The sequence below is a fragment of the Ranitomeya variabilis genome, chromosome 5, assembly GCF_051348905.1.
Source record: "Ranitomeya variabilis isolate aRanVar5 chromosome 5, aRanVar5.hap1, whole genome shotgun sequence".
Lineage (NCBI taxonomy): Eukaryota > Metazoa > Chordata > Amphibia > Anura > Dendrobatidae > Ranitomeya > Ranitomeya variabilis.
In genome coordinates this window covers 541,175,752-541,197,582 of record NC_135236.1, presented here as the reverse complement: position 1 = coordinate 541,197,582, position 21,831 = coordinate 541,175,752, and the positions used below count along the sequence as shown (strand labels likewise).

Genomic DNA, 21,831 nt, shown 5'->3' with positions numbered 1-21,831 from the left:
CTTGTTTTTGTTATTTTGTTGCATGTATTAATTTTATTTTATGCTTGTTTCCTTCTAGCTCACTAAATCCAAGTCCAATATCGCCACTTACATGTCCTATGTTCTCCGCCCCATCAAGTCCAATGCCAACATCATCAACTTCTAATGATTCTTCTCCTGTCAGGTCAGTGACTGCCATACTGCCTTAAATTTTGCTACATTTATTTTGGTTAAATTATCTTATTTATACTTAATGTATGAAAATAAGAAAGTGCATTTTTGTGATTGGTACACAATAATGACTAATGCTTCTGCTGTAAGCCTGCATACATCGACTGGCTTCAATTAAAATTTAGGAGGGCCAGAAGAGGCATTCTCCGGAATGTGCAAGAATCGACTGTAATCTTACTATGGGGTTATTATTAGATAAATCTAACACCGTTTTGTGCAGTTTTCATACTAGTAGCTCCTCGGATCTGGATTTATAAAATGCTGTATAGCATGGGTCCCTATCCTGTGGCTCGAGAAAACAAGTAGGTGGGAAGGTGCATTTAAAAATGTTTGGCCACATCATGATGTACTGAGCGCTTGTGCTTGGTTTGAACAGTTGTCCTGTCCTGATAGACACCACTCTAAGGCTTCACACCCATTAGGAAAAGTTCTCACGATTAGTATTTGGTCCGTTTTTTGTGCTTTTTGATTCTCATGTTTAAAAAAAACCAGCAGAATACAGTTCTTGCAAACTGTAAGTTCTTGCAAATCTCATGCCCATTTCTTTTTTTTTTTAATGCTGTGGAAACTGACCTGTGGTGCTTTTTGGAATTTGCAGCATGTCAATTTCTGTTGCAGTAAATGTGTTTTATTTGTAGATTTTCCCCACAGACTAAAATGCACAAACTACGCAACTCAAAACTACATAGGCTTTTTTAGTGTCTCTCCACATAAACACAGTAAAATCGCATGCAGTCCGCACATGACTCTATCAATGAAGTTAGGTAACTCATCAAATAGAAAGTTTCCAAAACAGTAGTTTTATTTAAAATATTAGATACCAAAAAGGGACCATTGAAAAAAAAAAAGTAATAAAGAAGCAATAAAAAAAAACCTGTTAGCTAATTGATGCAGTAATGCTGCAAATAATCAGCCCCATCAAAAATCACCAACTACTTATCGTGGGAACTTAGCCTTAGCTTCATGTACACGGTATTGAACTATTCAAAGCTTTGACTAGAAAGGAGAGCACCATCAGCATTTCTGTAAAACCTGCATTTTCCTTTTATCTTTCCATACAAAACTTGCTCAGTACAGTGAACTTTCAAATGGAAGCGGGGCCTGAAGAAAGCTCCGGAATGTATTCCTGGTCCTATGCCATACTTACAGGCCAAAACAAATGAGTGGGTATTATAACTTGTTCATGCCCTTGAAATCTCAGCAGGGTTTGAAGGGTATTACAGTGGCCAGAATATAACAGCTCTGACATCACCTCACAAGACACTCAGAGGTGCCAGGAGCGTAGTAACAGTAACCAAAATACATCTAATGTCAGACCGTGCTGGTGGAGAGCTGAGGCCTTATAAATGTCACTGCTGCGACTCTTAAGATGCTTGCTTTATGAATTAGTCAGTCCCCGCATTACAAACATCCGACTTGCGAATAACTCATAGTAATGCACGTAGCATGTAAGAAAAAAACAACTAATACATCGTTACTTACCTCTACGGTTCTTATTTCCACTGTGGCTCCATCTGAGGTCTCCTCACTTTTGGCCAGGACATCTGGCCACATGTTTTAAGGTCATGATGTTGTGACGTCAAAATGTGTACCCCAACCTTATGTCACGCACAAGACCTGGACACGGCCCGAAGTCCTGGTCTATAGTGAAGAGGCCAGAGATACAACACTCAATGGCGAAAAGGAGAATACCGGATGGCTAGGAGCAGGCAGGAGGTAAATAATGTTGTTTTTTTTCTTGTTTTTACCATATAGCCAGCTCTGTACCTGTTCCAACTTACATACAAATTCAAGTTATGAACAAATCTACAGAAACTATCAAGTTTGGACTGTATGTAAATGTATATCGAAGGTTCCAGTCTGATTCTTATCTGTTCATGAGTCATGACTTTCGTTCATTTTCTTGTCATTTTAGGCTGACCACATAAGAGGTTTTTGTGAATCGTTTTTTTATAAAAATTTGTGTCTTCACACGAGTGCTCAACACAGACATTTGAAAACGGTTAGCAGCAATAGGAACATTTTTCCTTGTATTATTTATTTTGTATGTTTAGGTTTTGTGCTGTGACCTTAGTAGATATTCTCTCCAATGTGGACAATTGGGCATAGACACTTCTTATTTTGCCCATGGAGTTGTACAGTTCGTACTCATCCTTGTGAAAAATAATTATGATCATTATAATTTTATCACTACTAAACATATCCTGAAGAAGTACCGTATATAAGGAGGCTTTTTCTCGTAAATTACCCCTAGTAACCACTAAGACCATATATGTATACTACATTGATTTGTCACGGGTCTGTACAGAGATTAGACTAATTGTAATTTAAATGGAACCTGTCATCTAATTAATGCTGCCTGAACCACGAACAAAAAGAGTCAGTCTGGTTGTGTTGTTGCAGGTGTGTATGTTTTACTGTGAAACACCGCTGTTAATAAGAGAAAACCTACTTTAAAAACCTGGCCGGAGACTCTGCATGTCTGATGACTAGTCCGAAGCCAGTCCTTGTTGGCTTCTCCCTGCTCCGATCCCTATTTGTGTATATAGCGAGAGACCTGTTAGTCTCGGGTAGTAGGGCGGGGAGAAGCCACTGAGGACCTGCCTCGGACTTGTCATCAGTGTTGCATGATCGTCCCCAGATGGGTTTTCTTAGTATGTTTTCTCTGACACACCACAGCATTTTGGAGTAAAACATGCATGGGTGCAACAACGCAACCAGACTCTGACTCTTGCTGCCTTTGGTTGAGCAGCATGAATTTCCATAGATTACAGGTTCCTTTTAATATGAGACTTTTCATTTTGGAATCCACAATAATGAATGGTTTAGATTTAAAATCGACATCACTCTTATTATACTCTGCATTGATGGTTTCCTGACCGGGTGTGAATGATTAATTAAATACCTCATTCACATGCTTTACCATTAATGCCTTGTATTTTTAATCCCTTTCAATTTTTCAGTTCCTCATGCAGTTTTAAGTCTTGATATTTGGTGACCCACAATGTCTAATCAAGCCTAATGTCATCACTTATTTATTAGTAGGTACTCATCTCTTGTACCCTCATGGATGACCTGGACAAGGGAGCAGAAGCATATTTGTTCTTTTCTGCTCAGAGACCCTTGTCTACCTCCTGGGTACTGAACGGCAAAGCAAGTGCGGATTTCACAATGAATGGATGAAAGTAGAGAAATTGTGCCATTTTCTTCTTAATTCAGTTGATTGCTGAGAAAGAAACATCCACTGATCATCTTACTGATATGCCATTACTTTTTAATGGTGGCAACAAATAGCTTTGTGATACAGATTAGCTATATTTAACCCAATACTGCATTGCTATATTTTCATTAAGTCCCAACCAGGTGCAGCTCCTATGTTGGCTCGTTTTTAACTATCCATTTCAGTAATGTTAAAAGCATCTATATAGTGTAGTTACATAACATTAACTTCCTTGAGGTCAGTGACTAATCCAAGGTTAAGATGGCTTTCTTGTGACTCACCCGTGAACTTATCAGTGCTTGTGTCCCCCATCTCCCTGTATGCTCATTATTGCAGATTTTTCACTTCTGTTTTTTTTTTACTTTTCTTCCCTATTTTCTAGCTTAGTCACTTCCCTATTTATATATCTTCTACTCCAGAAATGTATTTGAGTTGATGGTTGCAAAGTTGTATTTATCTTTATCTGGAGGATACTGTTAAAAAATATCATTTCCTCCAAACTAGAGCTCCTGGCTAACAAGTTACAAGGATGTCAACGCAAAAATGAATGTGGTTATCATGAGCTAGATAACCATTGCTCTGCTGTATTTACAGAGGTATTCCCAGGGATGGTTCTTGGTTCATACCAGAAACTGAGGCACAAATGCATATGGATCTAATTCCTTCCTCTCACATCAAAGATCATTGTACATACTTAAAGGGGTATTCTCATCTCCAAGATCCTATCCCAAAATGTGTAATAATAATAATAATTTTACCAAATACCTCCAATTAGAAATGTAGTATAGTCTTTCTGATTTTGTCTCTTTCCTCATGTGCAGGCATTGCAGGACCTTAGGTATCCATGGTTACGACCACTAACAACTAGCTAACTGTCACTATTTCATTGGTCGTAACTATGAAAAATTAAGGTCCTGCAATGCCTGCACATGAGGAAAGAGACATAGCGAATCAGAAAAACTATACTATATTTACAATTGGAAGTATTTACTAATATTTTTACACCTACTACATATTGTGATAAGAGCTTGAAGATGAGAATACCCCTTTAACATTAAATTGAGCAGTGCAGACCATTCAGGAGACATCTCACTGATCAGACTTGGTCACAATCAAAATACATGACTGCCGCCTCCAGTGACTCCCAAGGTGGTGTCTTCTGAGAAAAGACTTTTTTTGTTCCTTCATGTTTTTCCATTCTGCCCCAAATATGAAGAAGGCCTCCACTTGTCTCTGCAGTTTGCTGTCCAGACATCTTTACTATTCCATCGTCCCCATTATTTGAACACTATCCTCGTCCTTATTCTGTTTAACAGTCGGAGGCTATGTTTCCACGTGCAGGAAACGCTGCGTGTTTGACGCTGCGCAGAGCCGCAGCATCAAACACGCAGCATCCAGATGTGTCCATAGTGAGGGGATTTTATTAAATCCCGTCTCCACTATGCGTGGTAACACGCACCCGGCGGCCCTGCGATTCCGGACATGCTGCGCGTCTTTTTAGATCGCAGCATGTCCGTATACCTTGCTGCGCCGCTGCAAGGTATATCACAGGGCCCTATGTGTGGGGTGCGATGATGCCGGATGTGTGCAATGAACACATCCGGCATCATCGCGTCACAGAAGGGGGCGGGGCTTAGGGCGGAGCGGGTTTGCCGCTCCGTCCATACCGCCGGCCATCCTGAAGGTGGACACATACCCTAACGAATCTTGCTCCACAATATAGTTTCCATTGCTAGGCAGCTAATTTGAATCCGACAATTTACCATGTCATGTGCATTATGTTACAACTAGATGTTTCCAGCCAGCTAACGCTCGGCACGCTCATTGCTATCTAATTAATGCTGCTGGTGATTGAACTAAAGTAAATAATGACAACATTCAATAGCGCTTACGCAGGTGGTAAATTAATGTGTGGTAATGTGTGGGAACGGAGCCTCGTGTGGTAATGTGTGAGGCCGGAGCCTCATATGGTAATGTGTGAGGAAGGAGCCTCGTGTGGTAATGTGTGAGGACGGAGCCTCGTATGGTAATGTGTGGGGACGGAGCCTCGTATGGTAATGTGTGGGGACGGAGCCTCGTGTGGTAATGTGTGAGGACGGAGCCTCGTGTGGTAATGTGTGAGGAAGGAGCCTCGTGTAGTAATGTGAGGACGGAGCCTCATATGGTAATGTGTGAGGAAGGAGCCTTGTGTGGTAATGTGTGAGGACGGAGCCTCGTATGGTAATGTGTGGGGACGGAGCCTCGTGTGGTAATGTGTGAGGACGGAGCCTCGTATGGTAATGTGTGAGGAAGGAGCCTCGTGTAGTAATGTGTGAGGACGGAACCTCGTGTGGTAATGTGTGGGGACGGAGCCTCGTATGGTAATGTGTGGGGATGGAGGCTCGTGTGGTAATGTGTGGGGATGGAGCCTCGTTTGGTAATGTGGGGGGCGGGATTATCTGTGGTAATGTGGAGGGGAGTGGGATTATCTGTGGTAATGTGGTGGGGGGCAGGATTATGTGTGGTAATGTGGTGAGGGGGTGGGATTATGTGGTAATGTGGTGGAGGGCGGGATTATGTGTGGTGAGATGGTGGGGGGCGGGATTATGTGTGGTGATGTGGGGGGCGGGATTATGTGTGGTGATGTGGGGGGGGGCGGGATTATGTGTGGTGATGTGGTGGGGGGCGGGATTATGTGTGGTGATGTGGTGGGGGGCGGGATTATGTGTGGTAATTTTATGTGTGGTAATGTGGTGGAGGGTGGGATTATGTGTGGTAATGTGGTGGGGGGGCAGGATTATGTGTGGTAGTGTGGTGAGGGGCGGGATTATGTGTGGTAATGTGGTGGGGGTGTGATTATGTGTGGTAATGTGGTGGAGGGGCGGGATTGTGTGTGGTAATGTGGTGGGGGGGCGGGATTGTGTGTTGTAATATGGTGGGGGGGCTGGATTGTGTGTGGTAATGTGGGGGGACGGGATTGTGTGTGGTAATGGGGTGTGGGAACGGGATTATGTGTGGTGATGTGGTGGGGGCGGGATTTTGTGTGGTGATGTGTTGGGGCGGGATTATGTGTGGTGATGTGGTGGGAGGGCAGGATTGTGAGTGATAATGTGGGGGCGGGATTGTGTGTGGTAATGTGGTGGGGGGCGGGATTGTGTGGTAATGTGGTGGGGGGACGGGATTGTGTGTGGTAATGTGGTGGGGGGCGTGATTATGCGTGGTAATGTGGTGGGGGGCAGGATTATGCGTGGTAATGTGGTGGGGGGCTGGGATTGTGTGTGATAATGTGGTGGGGGGCGGGATTGTGTGTGGTGGGGGGGCGGGATTGTGTGTGGTGGGGGGGCGGGATTGTGTGTGGTGGGGGGGCGGGATTGTGTGTGGTAATGGGGTGGGGTGCGGGATTGTGTGTGGTAATGGGGTGGGGGGCGGGATTATCTGTGGTGATGTGGGGGCGGAATTATGTTTGGTGATGTGTTGGGGGTGGGATTATGTGGTGATGTGGTGGGGGGCGGTATTGTGTGGTGTAATGGGGTGGGGGCGGGATTGTGTGTGGTAATGGGGTGGGGGCGGGATTGTGTGTGGTGATGTGGGGGAACGGGATTCTGTGTGGTAATGTGGTGGGGGGTGGTATTGTGTGTGGTAATGTGGTGGGGGGTGGGATTGTGTGTGGTGATGTGGTGGGGGGGCAGGATTATGTGCGGTGAGGCGGCGGGATTGTTTGCGTGTAGGGGGGGGCGGGATTGTGTGTGGTAATGTGGGGGGCGGGATTGTGTGTATGGTGGGGGGGCGGGATTGTGTGGTAACGTGGTGGGGGGCGGTATTGTGTGTGGTAATGGGGTGGGGGCGGGACTGTGTGTGGTGGGGGGCGGGATTTTGTGGTAATGGGGTGGGGGGGCGGGATTGTGTGTGGTAATGTGGTGGGGGGGCGGGATTGTGTGTGGTAATGTGGTGGGGGGCGGGATTGTGTGTGGTAATGTGGTAGGAGGTGGTATTGTGTGTGGTGGGGGCGGGATTGTGTGTGGTAATGGGGTGGGGGTGGGGTTGTGTGTGGTTTTCTTTGTCTCTGCCCACCATTGAGGATCAGGAGGCGGATCTCGTCTGCTGACGGACACGTCCTCAAGGGGCCGAAATATTTAGACTGGGCGGCCATTGTCTTTCATGCTCTTCAGCTTGTTCACGCCCACTTCCACGCCCTTCTTCTTCTCCTGCGCTCCTCGTGGCGCTGTAGTGGCGGCGGTTTTGGCGGGAATCGGCAATGCACAGTCTTTGCAATAAGTCACAGTCCAAGCACAATAAATCACAGTTCCAAGGCACACATGACCTGATTCTTCAGGCTTAAGTAGATCCTGTTCGTGACGCCAAGTTGGAGCACCCCCACTGCCGCAGGGCCGAGGGGTACCCGGTACCGGGCCTCTCTGTCTCAGTTCTGGGGTTGTCAAGGTGGCTAGACCCGGTCCGTGACCCTGCTGAGGGGCGTCCAATGAAGGTGGAGAATGATGCTGTTGTGGTGTGGTGCCGGTCGCAGTAAATAACAAGGACACCAGGTTGCAGTCTCTTTACCTCTTTACTGAAGGCTTCCGGATCCTCAGTCCGAAATACGGTTAACCGGGCTGCGTGAGTCCAGCCGGTCCGATGGCACCTCCAGAGTTCCCTTTGCAGGTGGAAATCTGTGCCTACCTTCTAGCGCTTGTGTGTTGTAGTCCTTCCCTGCTGTGCTTATGGGATAGTCCTCACAACTTTTGTGTCTGTTTCTGAAGTTCCCTCACAACTCGATTATGATGTTCTGTTTCGTCCCCCAGATGATATGGCTAGGACGTACCCGTATGACCGGTAGGCTCGGAGGTCTTCCGGGACCCTAGAGTCGCCCCTCTCCAGATGTTGCCCCCTGTGTCTGCTTAGGTGATTTTGGGTGAGACAGCCCGCCTAGAACGGACTGTCCTGCCGTAGGTTTGAAGTAAGGCCTGGAGCTCAATACTTCCTCGGCATTCCGGCCACTGGCTACGCGCCTCAGTAGGATGTTGCCTCGTCTTACAGCACGACTCCTACTGGTGATTCTCCTTGTTGCGTTGATCTCGTTCCTCACTCAGCACAATAAACCTCGCTTCTTGTCTTTTCTTGGGGTACCGCCGCAATGAAGTGCAGGCGCGGTCCCGTAACGTTCTTTCTGTTCGCTTGGCCTCTGTCAGGATCCCACCCCTGACAGGGACCCCCCTGAATCTTCCCCTGCAACACCCTCTGCCACAGGATGTTGCCTGGTTCCAACCCAGTCAGCTTCTGACTAACTTCCTATCTAACCCCCAGTTTTACCAGATTGTGAGGAGTGGCCTAATACATAGCACCCTTAGCTCCCCCTGGAGGCCAGACTGTGAAGTGTATTGGTGTCTGTGATACCTGGTCAGGTGAACTCCTTCAGTGCCATCAGACGCACGATAGCCCCCCTTAGCGGCGGAGCATCAGTACTGCAACGACCAGGACCCTGGGGCGCTGCACTCCCACCCGGTTAAATCCAGTACTCCTGGACTGGGAAGAAAACAACAATACATGTCAGCAAAAAGACATACAATTTTGAAATGCAATAACAAGTAAACTTTAACAAGGCTTCCCTTTATGGGAGGTGAGAACACTTGAAGGTTACAAACATGGTTAAATTTTTTAAATAACATACTATAAATAACTTCTCTTACCCAACCGGGTATTCTACTTAGTGCAATTTCTGAACAATAATTTAACGTTGCCTTTAAGGACGTACACACTGAATCCATTAAAGACCTTCTTATAAAACACTATAAGGCTAATCAACTTTTCTTCATTTTCCACCTTTACATCTGCAGGACCGCCTGTCTATCTGCCCCAGGCCTACTGCCTCTTGCTCTGTTGCAGGACCGCCCCATCTCTCATCCGGGCCTACTGCCTTTCTGCTACTATACACAGTATAGAACTTATCATCCTTCTCTCAGTTCAAGATCGCTGAGCCATCTCTGTATGGCTCCTAGGAGGACTCACCGACTAACCCCATGCGGGTTCCCTTCCTGTCCTCATTCTCTAACACATTATTAAGCATTTCTTACAATTAACTAGCTATCTACATATAACTTTGACATGTAAGCATTATTCGACTTTAAGTGCTATTGGTGAACGTCCCCTGTCTCTTGGAGGTAGAGCAACTCCTCAAGCTGCAAGTTCGTATACAGCAAGGACTCCGGTGCTGTTTCCAAGAACAGTTTCTTCGCAAAGAGTCATTTTCTTTGTAAAACCAGTAGAGGGCACCTTTAAGAACGTGCAAACTATTTACAATAGGTTTGTAATCATGCAGTGTTCATGATTTGGCAGTTCTTTTCCAAATAGGGGGTTAAAAGGAGCAGAAAGGGAAAGCAAAAACAAAAATAAAAAGCAATAGGGATCCCGGGTAAACAAAGGGATCCCTTTAAGAATAACCCTAGTCGGGTTTAAAGCACCAAAAAGCAGGGAAACAAACAGTTAACTATTTACATATCCATGGCATCGAGGTTTACTCTCGCTCTGGCGGCCGTAGCTCCGCATAACTTCGCTCGGCAAGGAGATCGGGGCCTTTAAGAAGTGCTCCATACCCGTGGCCCGATCCCAGGGTGTAAAGCGCCGGAGTCTATAGGTCCCAGGGAGAGGGGGTAACACGACGGGACCTATCAGCAGGTCCTCTGCTGGCGAGGCAGGGTCGTTCTTCACACCTGCTTCAGATGTGGTCCCTCCGGTCCCGATCTGCTCCGTCTCCGCTGGGATCTGGAACGCTAGTTGCAGGGCCTTGCGCTGCGGCATTGTCATCTCCGTTTGCAGCAACTCGCTTTCTGGCAGAGCCTTGCTTTCTGGCTTCGGAGCGCTGGAACTTCTTTCTTGCTCCGGACCAGACGAGGCTGCCGACAGACGTCTGGTGAGGCTCCTGATGAAGGTCTTCTTCCACCCGGCCTCAGTGCTCAGCTGCGTCCGCAGGAGTTGGTCGCTGAGCTTATACACTCCGGCCGGCAGGAAGTCAGTATCAGCGGTGGAGGCCTGGTCACGGTGTCCCTCCGGGTAGCTGGGGGAGTCCTCCGCTCCGACCCCACGCTCCGGTTCCAGGCAGCTCGCCGTGGCGTCCTCCACGTGGTTCGCTTCTTCTTCCTCGTCCTTTTCCCGCTCTCTCCTTCGTGGGCGGTTTAGTTTTCTTTGTCTCTGCCCACCATTGAGGATCAGGAGGCGGATCTCGGCTGCTGACGGACACATCCTCAAGGGGCCGAAATATTTAGACTGGGCGGCCATTGTCTTTCGCGCTCTTCAGCTTGTTCACACCCACTTCCACGCCCTTCTTCTTCTCCTGTGCTCCTCGTGGCGCTGTAATGGCGGCGGTTTTGGCGGGAATCGGCAATGCACAGTCTTTGCAATAAGTCAGTGTGGTGGGGGGGCGGGATTGTGTGTGCTAATGGGGTGGGGTGCGGGATTGTGTGTGGTAATGGGGTGGGGGGCGGGATTATGTGTGGTGATGTGGGGGCGGAATTATGTTTGGTGATATGTTGGGGGTGGGATTATGTGTGGTGATGTGGTGGGGGGCGGTATTGTGTGGTGTAATGGGGTGGGGGGCGGGATTGTGTGTGGTGATGTGGGGGAACGGGATTCTGTGTGGAAATGTGGTGGGGGGTGGTATTGTGTGTGGTAATGTGGTGGGGGGTGGGATTGTGTGTGGTGATGTGGTGGGGGGGCAGGATTATGTGCGGCGAGGCGGCGGGATTGTTTGCGTGTGGTGGGGGGCGGGATTGTGTGTGGTAATGTGGGGGGCGGGATTGTTTGTGTGGTGGGGGGGCGGGATTGTGTGGTAATGTGGTGGGGGGGCGGTATTGTGTGTGGTAATGGGGTGGGGGGCGGGACTGTGTGTGGTGGGGGGCGGGATTTTGTGGTAATGGGGTGGGGGGGCGGGATTGTGTGTGGTAATGTGGTGGGGGGGCGGGATTGTGTGTGGTAATTTTTGTGTGTGGTAATGTGGTGGGGGGCGGGATTGTGTGTGGTAATGTGGTAGGAGGCGGTATTGTGTGTGGTGGGGGCAGGATTGTGTGTGGTAATGGGGTGGGGGTGGGATTGTGTGTGGTTTTCTTTGTCTCTGCCCACCATTGAGGATCAGGAGGCGGATCTCGGCTGCTGACGGACACGTCCTCAAGGGGCCGAAATATTTAGACTGGGCGGCCATTGTCTTTCACGCTCTTCAGCTTGTTCACGCCCACTTCCACGCCCTTCTTCTTCTCCTGCGCTCCTCGTGGCGCTGTAGTGGCGGCGGTTTTGGCGGGAATCGGCAATGCACAGTCTTTGCAATAAGTCACAGTCCAAGCACAATAAATCACAGTTCCAAGGCACACATGACCTGATTCTTCAGGCTTAAGTAGATCCTGTTCGTGACGCCAAGTTGGAGCACCCCCACTGCCGCAGGGCCGAGGGGTACCCGGTACCGGGCCTCTCTGTCTCAGTTCTGGGGTTGTCAAGGTGGCTAGACCCGGTCCGTGACCCTGCTGAGGGGCGTCCAATGAAGGTGGAGAATGATGCTGTTGTGGTGTGGTGCCGGTCGCAGTAAATAACAAGGACACCAGGTTGCAGTCTCTTTACCTCTTTACTGAAGGCTTCCGGATCCTCAGTCCGAAATACGGTTAACCGGGCTGCGTGAGTCCAGCCGGTCCGATGGCACCTCCAGAGTTCCCTTTGCAGGTGGAAATCTGTGCCTACCTTCTAGCGCTTGTGTGTTGTAGTCCTTCCCTGCTGTGCTTATGGGATAGTCCTCACAACTGTTGTGTCTGTTTCTGAGGTTCCCTCACAACTCGATTATGATGTTCTGTTTCGTCCCCCAGATGATATGGCTAGGACGCACCCGTATGATGGGTAGGCTCGGAGATCCTCCGGGACCCTAGAGTCGCCCCTCTCCAGATGTTGCCCCCTGTGTCTGCTTAGGTGATTTTGGGTGAGACAGCCCGCCTAGAACTGACTGTCCTGCCGTAGGTTTGAAGTAAGGCCTGGAGCTCAATACTTCCTCGGCGTTCCGGCCACTGGCTACACGCCTCAGTAGGATGTTGCCTCGTCTTACAGCACGACTCCTACTGGTGATTCTCCTTGTTGCGTTGATCTCGTTTCTCACTCAGCACAATAAACCTCGCTTCTTGTCCTTTCTTGGGGTACCGCCGCAATGAAGTGCAGGCGCGGTCCCGTAACGTTCTTTCTGTTCGCTTGGCCTCTGTCAGGATCCCACCCCTGACAGGGACCCCCCTGAATCTTCCCCTGCAACACCCTCTGCCACAGGATGTTGCCTGGTTCCAACCCTGGTCAGGTGAACTCCTTCAGTGCCATCAGACGCACCATAGCCCCCTTAGCGGCGGAGCATCAGTACTGCAATGACCAGGACCCCGGGGCGCTGCAGGATTATGTGTGGTAATGGGGTGAAGGGGCGGGATTATGTGTGGTAACGTGGTGGGGCGGAGCTACTTTGCAGGGGGCGGGCTTAGCGAGTAATCACGATGCCTCATATATATATATATATATATATATGTATATATATACTAGATGGCAGCCCGATTCTAAAGAATCGGGAGTCTAGAATCCATATATACTTTATTTATTCAAATGTAAGAATAATACAATTAATAAGTAATAGTAAGAAAGAACAAAAAATGGCTGCACTCACCAGCTCTTGACAATTCTTGTTATTTAAGGTACAGTTACACAGGATCCATGAACATGCTTATGAGGGGAGTGATGAAAGACATCAGACAACAACTTAGCGTGTTGTGGCAAATGCCACAACAACGGTTCTTTGCTTAAGAACAATAATGTAAATAATAAATAATATGTATCAATAACTATGTATATTGGTATGTTCTTTCTTGGCACAAATTGCAGGAAGTAGTATTCTAGGCAATTATATATTAGATGGGCATTTCCTGAAGGAAATACATGGTGCTTGAACAGCGCTACCAGCTTTACAGCAGCACTTTTCACCCACGGGACTGGGGGGCGCGCTTACTTTTGCACCCGGGGCCGGGGGCGTGCTTACTTTTGCACCCGGGGGCGCACTTACTTTTGCACCCGGAGGCGCACTTACTTTTGCACCCGGAGGCGCACTTACTTTTGCACCCGGGGGCGCACTTACTTTTGCACCCGGGGGCGCACTTACTTTTGCACCCGGGGGCGCACTTACTTTTGCACCCGGGGGCGCACTTACTTTTGCACCCGGGGGCGCACTTACATTTGGGGCCGCACTTACTTTTGGTGGGCGGAGCTCCTCGGCCTCCGATTTGGTTGGTGGGGCCCCTCGTCCTCCGATTTGGTGGGTGGGGACCCTCGGCCTACGATTTGGTGGGCGGGGTCCCTTATCCTCCGATTTGGTGGGCGGGGACCCTCGGCCTCCGATTTGGTTGGTGGTGCCCCTCGGCCTCCGATTTGGTGGGCGGGGACCCTCGGCCTCCGATTTGGTGGGCGGGGACACTCGGCCTCCAATTTGGTGGGCGGGGACCCTCAGCCTCCGATTTGGTGGGCGGGGACCCTTGGCCTCCGATTTGGTGGGCGGGGCCCCTCGGCCTCCGATTTGGTGGGCGGGGCCCCTCGGCCTCCGATGTGGTGGGCGGGGCCCCTCGGCCTCCGCTTTGGTGGGCGGGGCCGGGCCCCTCGGCCTCCGCTTTGGTGGGCGGGGCCGCTCGGCCTTCGATTTGGTGGGCGGGGCTCCTCGGCCTCCGATTTGGTTGGCGGGGCCCCTCGGCCTCCGATTTGGTTGGCGGGGCCCCTCGGCCTCCGATTTGGTGGGCGGGGACCCCCGGCCTCCGATTTGGTGGGCGGGGCCCCTCGGCCTCCGATTTGGTGGGCGGGGACCCTCGGCCTCCGATTTGGTGGGCGGGGACCCTCGGCCTCCGATTTGGTAGGCGGGGCCCCTCGGCCTCCGATTTGGTGGGCGGGGACCCTCGGCCTCCGATTTGGTGGGCGGGGACCCTCGGCCTCCGATTTGGTGGGCGGGGACCCTCGGCCTCCGATTTGGTGGGCGGGGACCCTCAGCCTCCGATTTGGTGGGCGGGGCCCCTCGGCCTCCGATGTGGTGGTCGGGGCCCCTCGGCCTCCGCTTTGGTGGGCGGGGCCGCTCGGCCTCCGATTTGGTGGGCGGGGCTCCTCGGCCTCCGATTTGGTTGGCGGGGCCCCTCGGCCTCCGATTTGGTTGGCGGGGCCCCTCGGCCTCCGATTTGGTGGGCGGGGACTCTCGGCCTCCGATTTGGTGGGCGGGGACCCTCGGCCTCCGATTTGGTGGGCGGGGACCCCCGGCCTCCGATTTGGTGGGCGGGGACCCTCGGCCTCCGATTTGGTGGGCGGGGACCCTCGGCCTCCGCTTTGGTGGGCGGGGACCCTCGGCCTCCGATTTGGTGGGCGGGGTCCCTCTGCCTCCGATTTGGTGTGCGGGGACCCTCGGCCTCCGCTTTGGTGGGCGGGGCCCCTCGGCCTTAGATTTGGTGGGCGGGGCCCCTCGGCCTCCGATTTGGTGGGCGGGGACCCTCGGCCTCCGATTTGGTGGGCGGGGACCCTCGGCCTCCGATTTGGTGGGCGGGGTCCCTCGGCCTCCGATTTGGTGGGCGGGGTCCCTCGGCCTCTGCTTTGGTGGGCGGGGCCCCTCGGCCTCCGATTTGGTGGGCGGGGCCCCTCGGCCTCCGATTTGGTGGGCGGGGACCCTCGGCCTCCGATTTGGTGGGCGGGGACCCTCGGCCTCCGATTTGGTGGGCGGGGCCCCTCGGCCTCCGATGTGGTGGTCGGGGCCCCTCGGCCTCCACTTTGGTGGGCGGGGCCGCTCGGCCTTCGATTTGGTGGGCGGGGCTCCTCGGCCTCCGATTTGGTTGGCGGGGCCCTTCGGCCTCCGATTTGGTTGGCGGGGCCCCTCGGCCTCCGATTTGGTGTGTGCTCTGCCTGGAGCCACTGTGCTCTGCCTGGGGCCCCATATGCTGCCTGGGGCCCCTGTGCTCTGCCTGGGTGTAGAACACTGGTGACGTCACTTATCTCCGGACAATAGCTCCGGACAATAGCTCCGGACAAAGCCACGGAAGTTGGCACAAATTGCAGGAAGTAGTATTCTAGGCAATTATATATTAGATATATATATATATATAGATAGATAGATAGATATCCAGCATGTAGATGACAAGAAAACAGTAATCTACTATAAAGCTAAACTGTATATGTGATCTCTTGCCAGTATATGTGATATAAGCAAAATGATAGTGATAATGTAGTGGATTAGCTGAGACATCGTTGTAACATTAATATAAGATAATTTGTGGTATGCACACAATATATGAGATTATGTATTTTGATGTTTCAATACAATCGTTTTATCAGCTGGAGTTTATCACTACAGGACAAGCTGCCTTGTGCCTGCTAGTCCAAACATGCTCCCAACACTGATTAGCTGTCACTATACAAGCTGCCAATCAGTGGTGTGGGCGAGGTACCCAAGGTGCCAATCAGTGGTGTGGGCGAGGTACACAAGCTGCCAATCAGTGCAATCAGCGGTGTGGGTGAGGTACACAAGCTGCCAATTATTGGTGTGGGTGAGGTACACAAGCTACCAATCAGTGGTGTGGGCGAGGTACGCAAGCTGCCAATCAGTGCAATCAGCGGTGTGGGTGAGGTACACAAGCTGCCAATCAGTGGGGTGGGCGAGGTACACAAGCTGCCAATCAGTGCAATCAGCGGTGTGGGTGAGGTACACAAGCTACCAATCAGTGGTGTGGGCGAGGTACGCAAGCTGCCAATCAGTGCAATCAGCGGTGTGGGTGAGGTACACAAGCTACCAATCAGTGGTGTGGGTGAGGTACACAAGCTACCAATCAGTGGTGTGGGCGAGGTACACAAGCTGCCAATCAGCGGTGTGGGTGAGGTACACAAGCTGCCAATCAGTGGTGTGGGCGAGGTACACAAGCTGCCAATCAGTGGTATGGGCGAGGTACACAAGCTGCCAATCAGTGCAATCAGTGGTGTGGGCGAGGTACACAAGCTGCCAATCAGTGCAATCAGTGGTGTGGCTGAGGTACACAAGCTGCCAATCAGTGCAATCAGTGGTGTGGGCGAGGTACACAAGCTGCCAATCAGCGGTGTGGGTGAGGTACAAAAGCAGCCAATTAGCGGTGTGGGCGAGGTACACAAGCTGCCAATCAGTGGTATGGGCGAGGTACACAAGCTGCCAATCAGTGGTATGGGCGAGGTACACAAGCTGCCAATCAGTGCAATCAGTGGTGCGGGCGAGGTACACAAGCTGCCAATCAGTGCAATCAGTGGTGTGGGTGAGGTACACAAGCTGCCAATCAGTGCAATCAGCGGTGTGGGTGAGGTACACAAGCTGCCAATCAGTGCAATCAGTGGTGTGGCTGAGGTACACAAGCTGCCAATCAGTGCAATCAGTGGTGTGGGCGAGGTACACAAGCTGCCAATCAGCGGTGTGGGTGAGGTACAAAAGCAGCCAATTAGCGGTGTGGGCGAGGTACACAAACTGCCAATCAGTGCAATCAGTGGTGTGGGTAACAACAATATTAGGCAGGCACCACCGCCAGGGATCACCAATAGCATGCTACAAAAGGCACGACATGAAATGAAAGAAAAGAGAGGTAGCATGCATATTAAAGGGATCACCACAAGAATTATCAATAATAAAGGTTTATTTAAACACACTTAAACACTGCAAAAAGACATTAAAACCATTTAAAATTGCGAGAACACCGCAAAAAAATAGAAACCAAGACCTAAAATGAGGTCATACCACGGTGCCACCCTCAGTATATATGAATCAAGCACATATTATTGTTCATCCATAGTTGACTCTAAATGCCACACAGATATAACAAAAATACTCCAACACAGCAGGACTGAATATAAAGGCACCAAAACAGGAATGGGGGTTAAAGAGTTAGAAAGATTATGATCACTCATGAAGAGATCCCCCTGAAGCTCAGGTATCAAGCAGTATAACACCCCATACAACCTGTCGCTGTTAGTAAGATTCCAGGATGAAATCCCTGTGTGGCATAGAAATAAAAGATGGAAAATGAAGGGAGAGGTGGCACCGGGCACAAGTGCCCAACGCGTATCGCCAGTGATACTGGCTTCCTCAGGGGCAATGCAGGCAGTGTCCATAATGTGAACTTAAATACCTGTAAGTTGAGTAGTAGACCAGATACAGCTGGAGACCAGGAGTGACACACTAGAATCCGGGGGACCGGAAATAGGCAGGGACGCCCGCGGCTGCGCAATAAACAGAAGAGGCCTGCAGCTTCCGTGCACAAGGGCCCATCCAGGCACAGTGCGCACGCGCCGAGCAATGAACACAATACAATCCGAGGGGCCGGAAGTAGGCAGGGACTCCCGCGGCTGCGCAGTAGGCAGGAAGGACCTGCAGCTACAATGCACAAGGGCCTATCCAGGCACAATGCGCACGCGCCGGCGGCGCACGCGCAGTGCGCACCAAGCAAGCACAGCGCAGACAATAAGCCCACAGCAGGCGCCGGCATTTGCAGCCCTGGCTGTGGGCTTATTGTCTGCGCTGTGCTTGCTTGGTGCGCACTGCGCGTGCGCCGCCGGCGCGTGCGCATTGTGCCTGGATAGGCCCTTGTGCATTGTAGCTGCAGGTCCTTCCTGCCTACTGCGCAGCCGCGGGAGTCCCTGCCTACTTCCGGCCCCTCGGATTGTATTGTGTTCATTGCTCGGCGCGTGCGCACTGTGCCTGGATGGGCCCTTGTGCACGGAAGCTGCAGGCCTCTTCTGTTTATTGCGCAGCCGCGGGCGTCCCTGCCTATTTCCGGTCCCCCGGATTCTAGTGTGTCACTCCTGGTCTCCAGCTGTATCTGGTCTACTACTCAACTTACAGGTATTTAAGTTCACATTATGGACACTGCCTGCATTGCCCCTGAGGAAGCCAGTATCACTGGCGATACGCGTTGGGCACTTGTGCCCGGTGCCACCTCTCCCTTCATTTTCCATCTTTTATTTCTATGCCACACAGGGATTTCATCCTGGAATCTTACTAACAGCGACAGGTTGTATGGGGTGTTATACTGCTTGATACCTGAGCTTCAGGGGGATCTCTTCATGAGTGATCATAATCTTTCTAACTCTTTAACCCCCATTCCTGTTTTGGTGCCTTTATATTCAGTCCTGCTGTGTTGGAGTATTTTTGTTATATCTGTGTGGCATTTAGAGTCAACTATGGATGAACAATAATATGTGCTTGATTCATATATACTGAGGGTGGCACCGTGGTATGACCTCATTTTAGGTCTTGGTTTCTATTTTTTTGCGGTGTTCTCGCAATTTTAAATGGTTTTAATGTCTTTTTGCAGTGTTTAAGTGTGTTTAAATAAACCTTTATTATTGATAATTCTTGTGGTGATCCCTTTAATATGCATGCTACCTCTCTTTTCTTTCATTTCATGCAGTGGTGTGGGTAAGGTACACAAGCTGCCAATCAGTGCAATCAGTGGTGTGGGTAAGGTACACAAGCTGCCAGTCAGTGCAATCAGCGGTGTGGGTGAGGTACACAAGCTGCCAATCAGTGCAATCAGCGGTGTGGGTGAGGTACACAAGCTGCCAATCAGTGCAATCAGCGGTGTGGGTGAGGTACACAAGCTGCCAATCAGTGCAATCAGTGGTGTGGGCGAGGTACACAAGCTGCCAATCAGCGGTGTGGGTGAGGTACAAAAGCAGCCAATTAGCGGTGTGGGCGAGGTACACAAACTGCCAATCAGTGGTATGGGCGAGGTACACAAGCTGCCAATCAGTGCAATCAGTGGTGTGGGTGAGGTACACAAGCTGCCAGTCAGTGCAATCAGCGGTGTGGGTGAGGTACACAAGCTGCCAATCAGTGCAATCAGTGGTGTGGCTGAGGTACACAAGCTGCCAATCAGTGCAATCAGTGGTGTGGGCGAGGTACACAAGCTGCCAATCAGCGGTGTGGGTGAGGTACAAAAGCAGCCAATTAGCGGTGTGGGCGAGGTACACAAACTGCCAATCAGTGGTATGGGCGAGGTACACAAGCTGCCAATCAGTGCAATCAGTGGTGCGGGCGAGGTACACAAGCTGCCAATCAGTGCAATCAGTGGTGTGGGTAAGGTACACAAGCTGCCAATCAGTGCAATCAGTGGTGTGGGTAAGGTACACAAGCTGCCAGTCAGTGCAATCAGCGGTGTGGGTGAGGTACACAAGCTGCCAATCAGTGCAATCAGCGGTGTGGGTGAGGTACACAAGCTGCCAATCAGTGCAATCAGCGGTGTGGGTGAGGTACACAAGCTGCCAATCAGTGCAATCAGTGGTGTGGGCGAGGTACACAAGCTGCCAATCAGCGGTGTGGGTGAGGTACAAAAGCAGCCAATTAGCGGTGTGGGCGAGGTACACAAGCTGCCAATCAGTGGTATGGGCGAGGTACACAAGCTGCCAATCAGTGGTATGGGCGAGGTACACAAGCTGCCAATCAGTGCAATCAGTGGTGCGGGCGAGGCACACAAGCTGCCAATCAGTGCAATCAGTGGTGTGGGTGAGGTACACAAGCTGCCAGTCAGTGCAATCAGCGGTGTGGGTGAGGTACACAAGCTGCCAATCAGTGGTGTGGCTGAGGTACACAAGCTGCCAATCAGTGCAATCAGTGGTGTGGGCGAGGTACACAAGCTGCCAATCAGCGGTGTGGGTGAGGTACAAAAGCAGCCAATTAGCGGTGTGGGCGAGGTACACAAGCTGCCAATCAGTGGTATGAGCGAGGTACACAAGCTGCCAATCAGTGGTATGGGCGAGGTACACAAGCTGCCAATCAGTGCAATCAGTGGTGCGGGCGAGGTACACAAGCTGCCAATCAGTGCAATCAGTGGTGTGGGTGAGGTACACAAGCTGCCAGTCAGTGCAATCAGCGGTGTGGGTGAGGTACACAAGCTGCCAATCAGTGCAATCAGTGGTGTGGCTGAGGTACACAAGCTGCCAATCAGTGCAATCAGTGGTGTGGGCGAGGTACACAAGCTGCCAATCAGCGGTGTGGGTGAGGTACAAAAGCAGCCAATTAGCGGTGTGGGCGAGGTACACAAACTGCCAATCAGTGGTATGGGCGAGGTACACAAGCTGCCAATCAGTGCAATCAGTGGTGCGGGCGAGGTACACAAGCTGCCAATCAGTGCAATCAGTGGTGTGGGTAAGGTACACAAGCTGCCAATCAGTGCAATCAGTGGTGTGGGTAAGGTACACAAGCTGCCAGTCAGTGCAATCAGCGGTGTGGGTGAGGTACACAAGCTGCCAATCAGTGCAATCAGCGGTGTGGGTGAGGTACACAAGCTGCCAATCAGTGCAATCAGTGGTGTGGGCGAGGAGCACAGAGCTGAAAATTCTGAGCTCTGCTTGATGTGCAGCTGAGAAAGTTGTGATTCTATCACAATTTCCACACCCAGTAAATTAAATGATACATCACTGGAATATGGGTCTCTCTCTGTACATCTTGCTGTTGTCAGAAAACCTGCTGACCGATTCAAATCTTGAGATCGTACTTATTATTTTATCTAACCCCCGTGACCTTTATGATTATCCTGATCATTATCTATTACACTTTGTGAATTTACTGAAATTAGGGAATCCTATTTGCATCAATTTAGAATGTTTGTTTTATTAGGAGCCTTCCAGGTATTATTGGCAGCGGGAAGTGAGTTTTCTGTCTCAATTTATTTGACTGCTTGCTAAAGTATTTTTTTCTGCATTAAAACCCCCAAAGCATTGAGTGCCCACACCATTAGCACCACCTGCATAACATTGCATTTTGCTTAACATTCGGCACAGCAGCAGATCATCTTGGCATGAGCTCAGCAAGGCACTTTGTATAGTGTCTATTAATTACTCTAGAATGCAAACACTGAATCCAGTCATCTGAAGGTCCTTTTTATTTTGGCCCATGTTTTTTTTTTTTTTTTATATACGGTATATATATATATATATATATATATATATATATATATATATATCAACTGGGAGCTGAACATGAAAGGAATGAAATTTGCCTCCCTTCTTAGACACACAGAATGGCATTGTCGTCAGTAGGATAGAAGGAGGCCATGTAAGCCGAGTCTGCTGGCCCACAATCATATACCTTATAATGACAAAAACTCCAATTACCCATCTTTCAGCTGTCCCAAGATATTTCAGTAGTGCAGCGTATGGATCGCTGCTGTAGCATTATTACACAGCGTGGGCACTATTACTAAGGGTGCAGGCAGACGGCCGTATAACACGGACGACGATCTCATTGGAATGCTCGGACTGGCCGGAGGCTATTCTGACCCGAGCTACATAGAATTATATGCTGTCAGGCTGGGAGCCGCTGGCCAGTCCGAGCATTCCGATGAGATCGCTGTCCGTGTTATATGGCCATCTGACTGCACCTTTAGTAATAGTGT

The 21,831-nt window shown here is 50.5% G+C and overlaps 1 protein-coding gene across 2 annotated transcripts in view; it reads left to right on the top strand.

The window, feature by feature from the left end:
* Nucleotides 1-21,831, top strand: part of ARHGAP26 (Rho GTPase activating protein 26) — a 588,303-nt gene that overhangs the window by 527,116 nt on the left and 39,356 nt on the right. For both annotated transcript variants that reach the window (XM_077265841.1, XM_077265842.1), the window contains exon 22: nucleotides 59-163. In XM_077265841.1, the coding sequence (XP_077121956.1) occupies nucleotides 59-163 (105 nt within the window). The remainder of the gene's footprint in view (nucleotides 1-58; nucleotides 164-21,831) is intronic.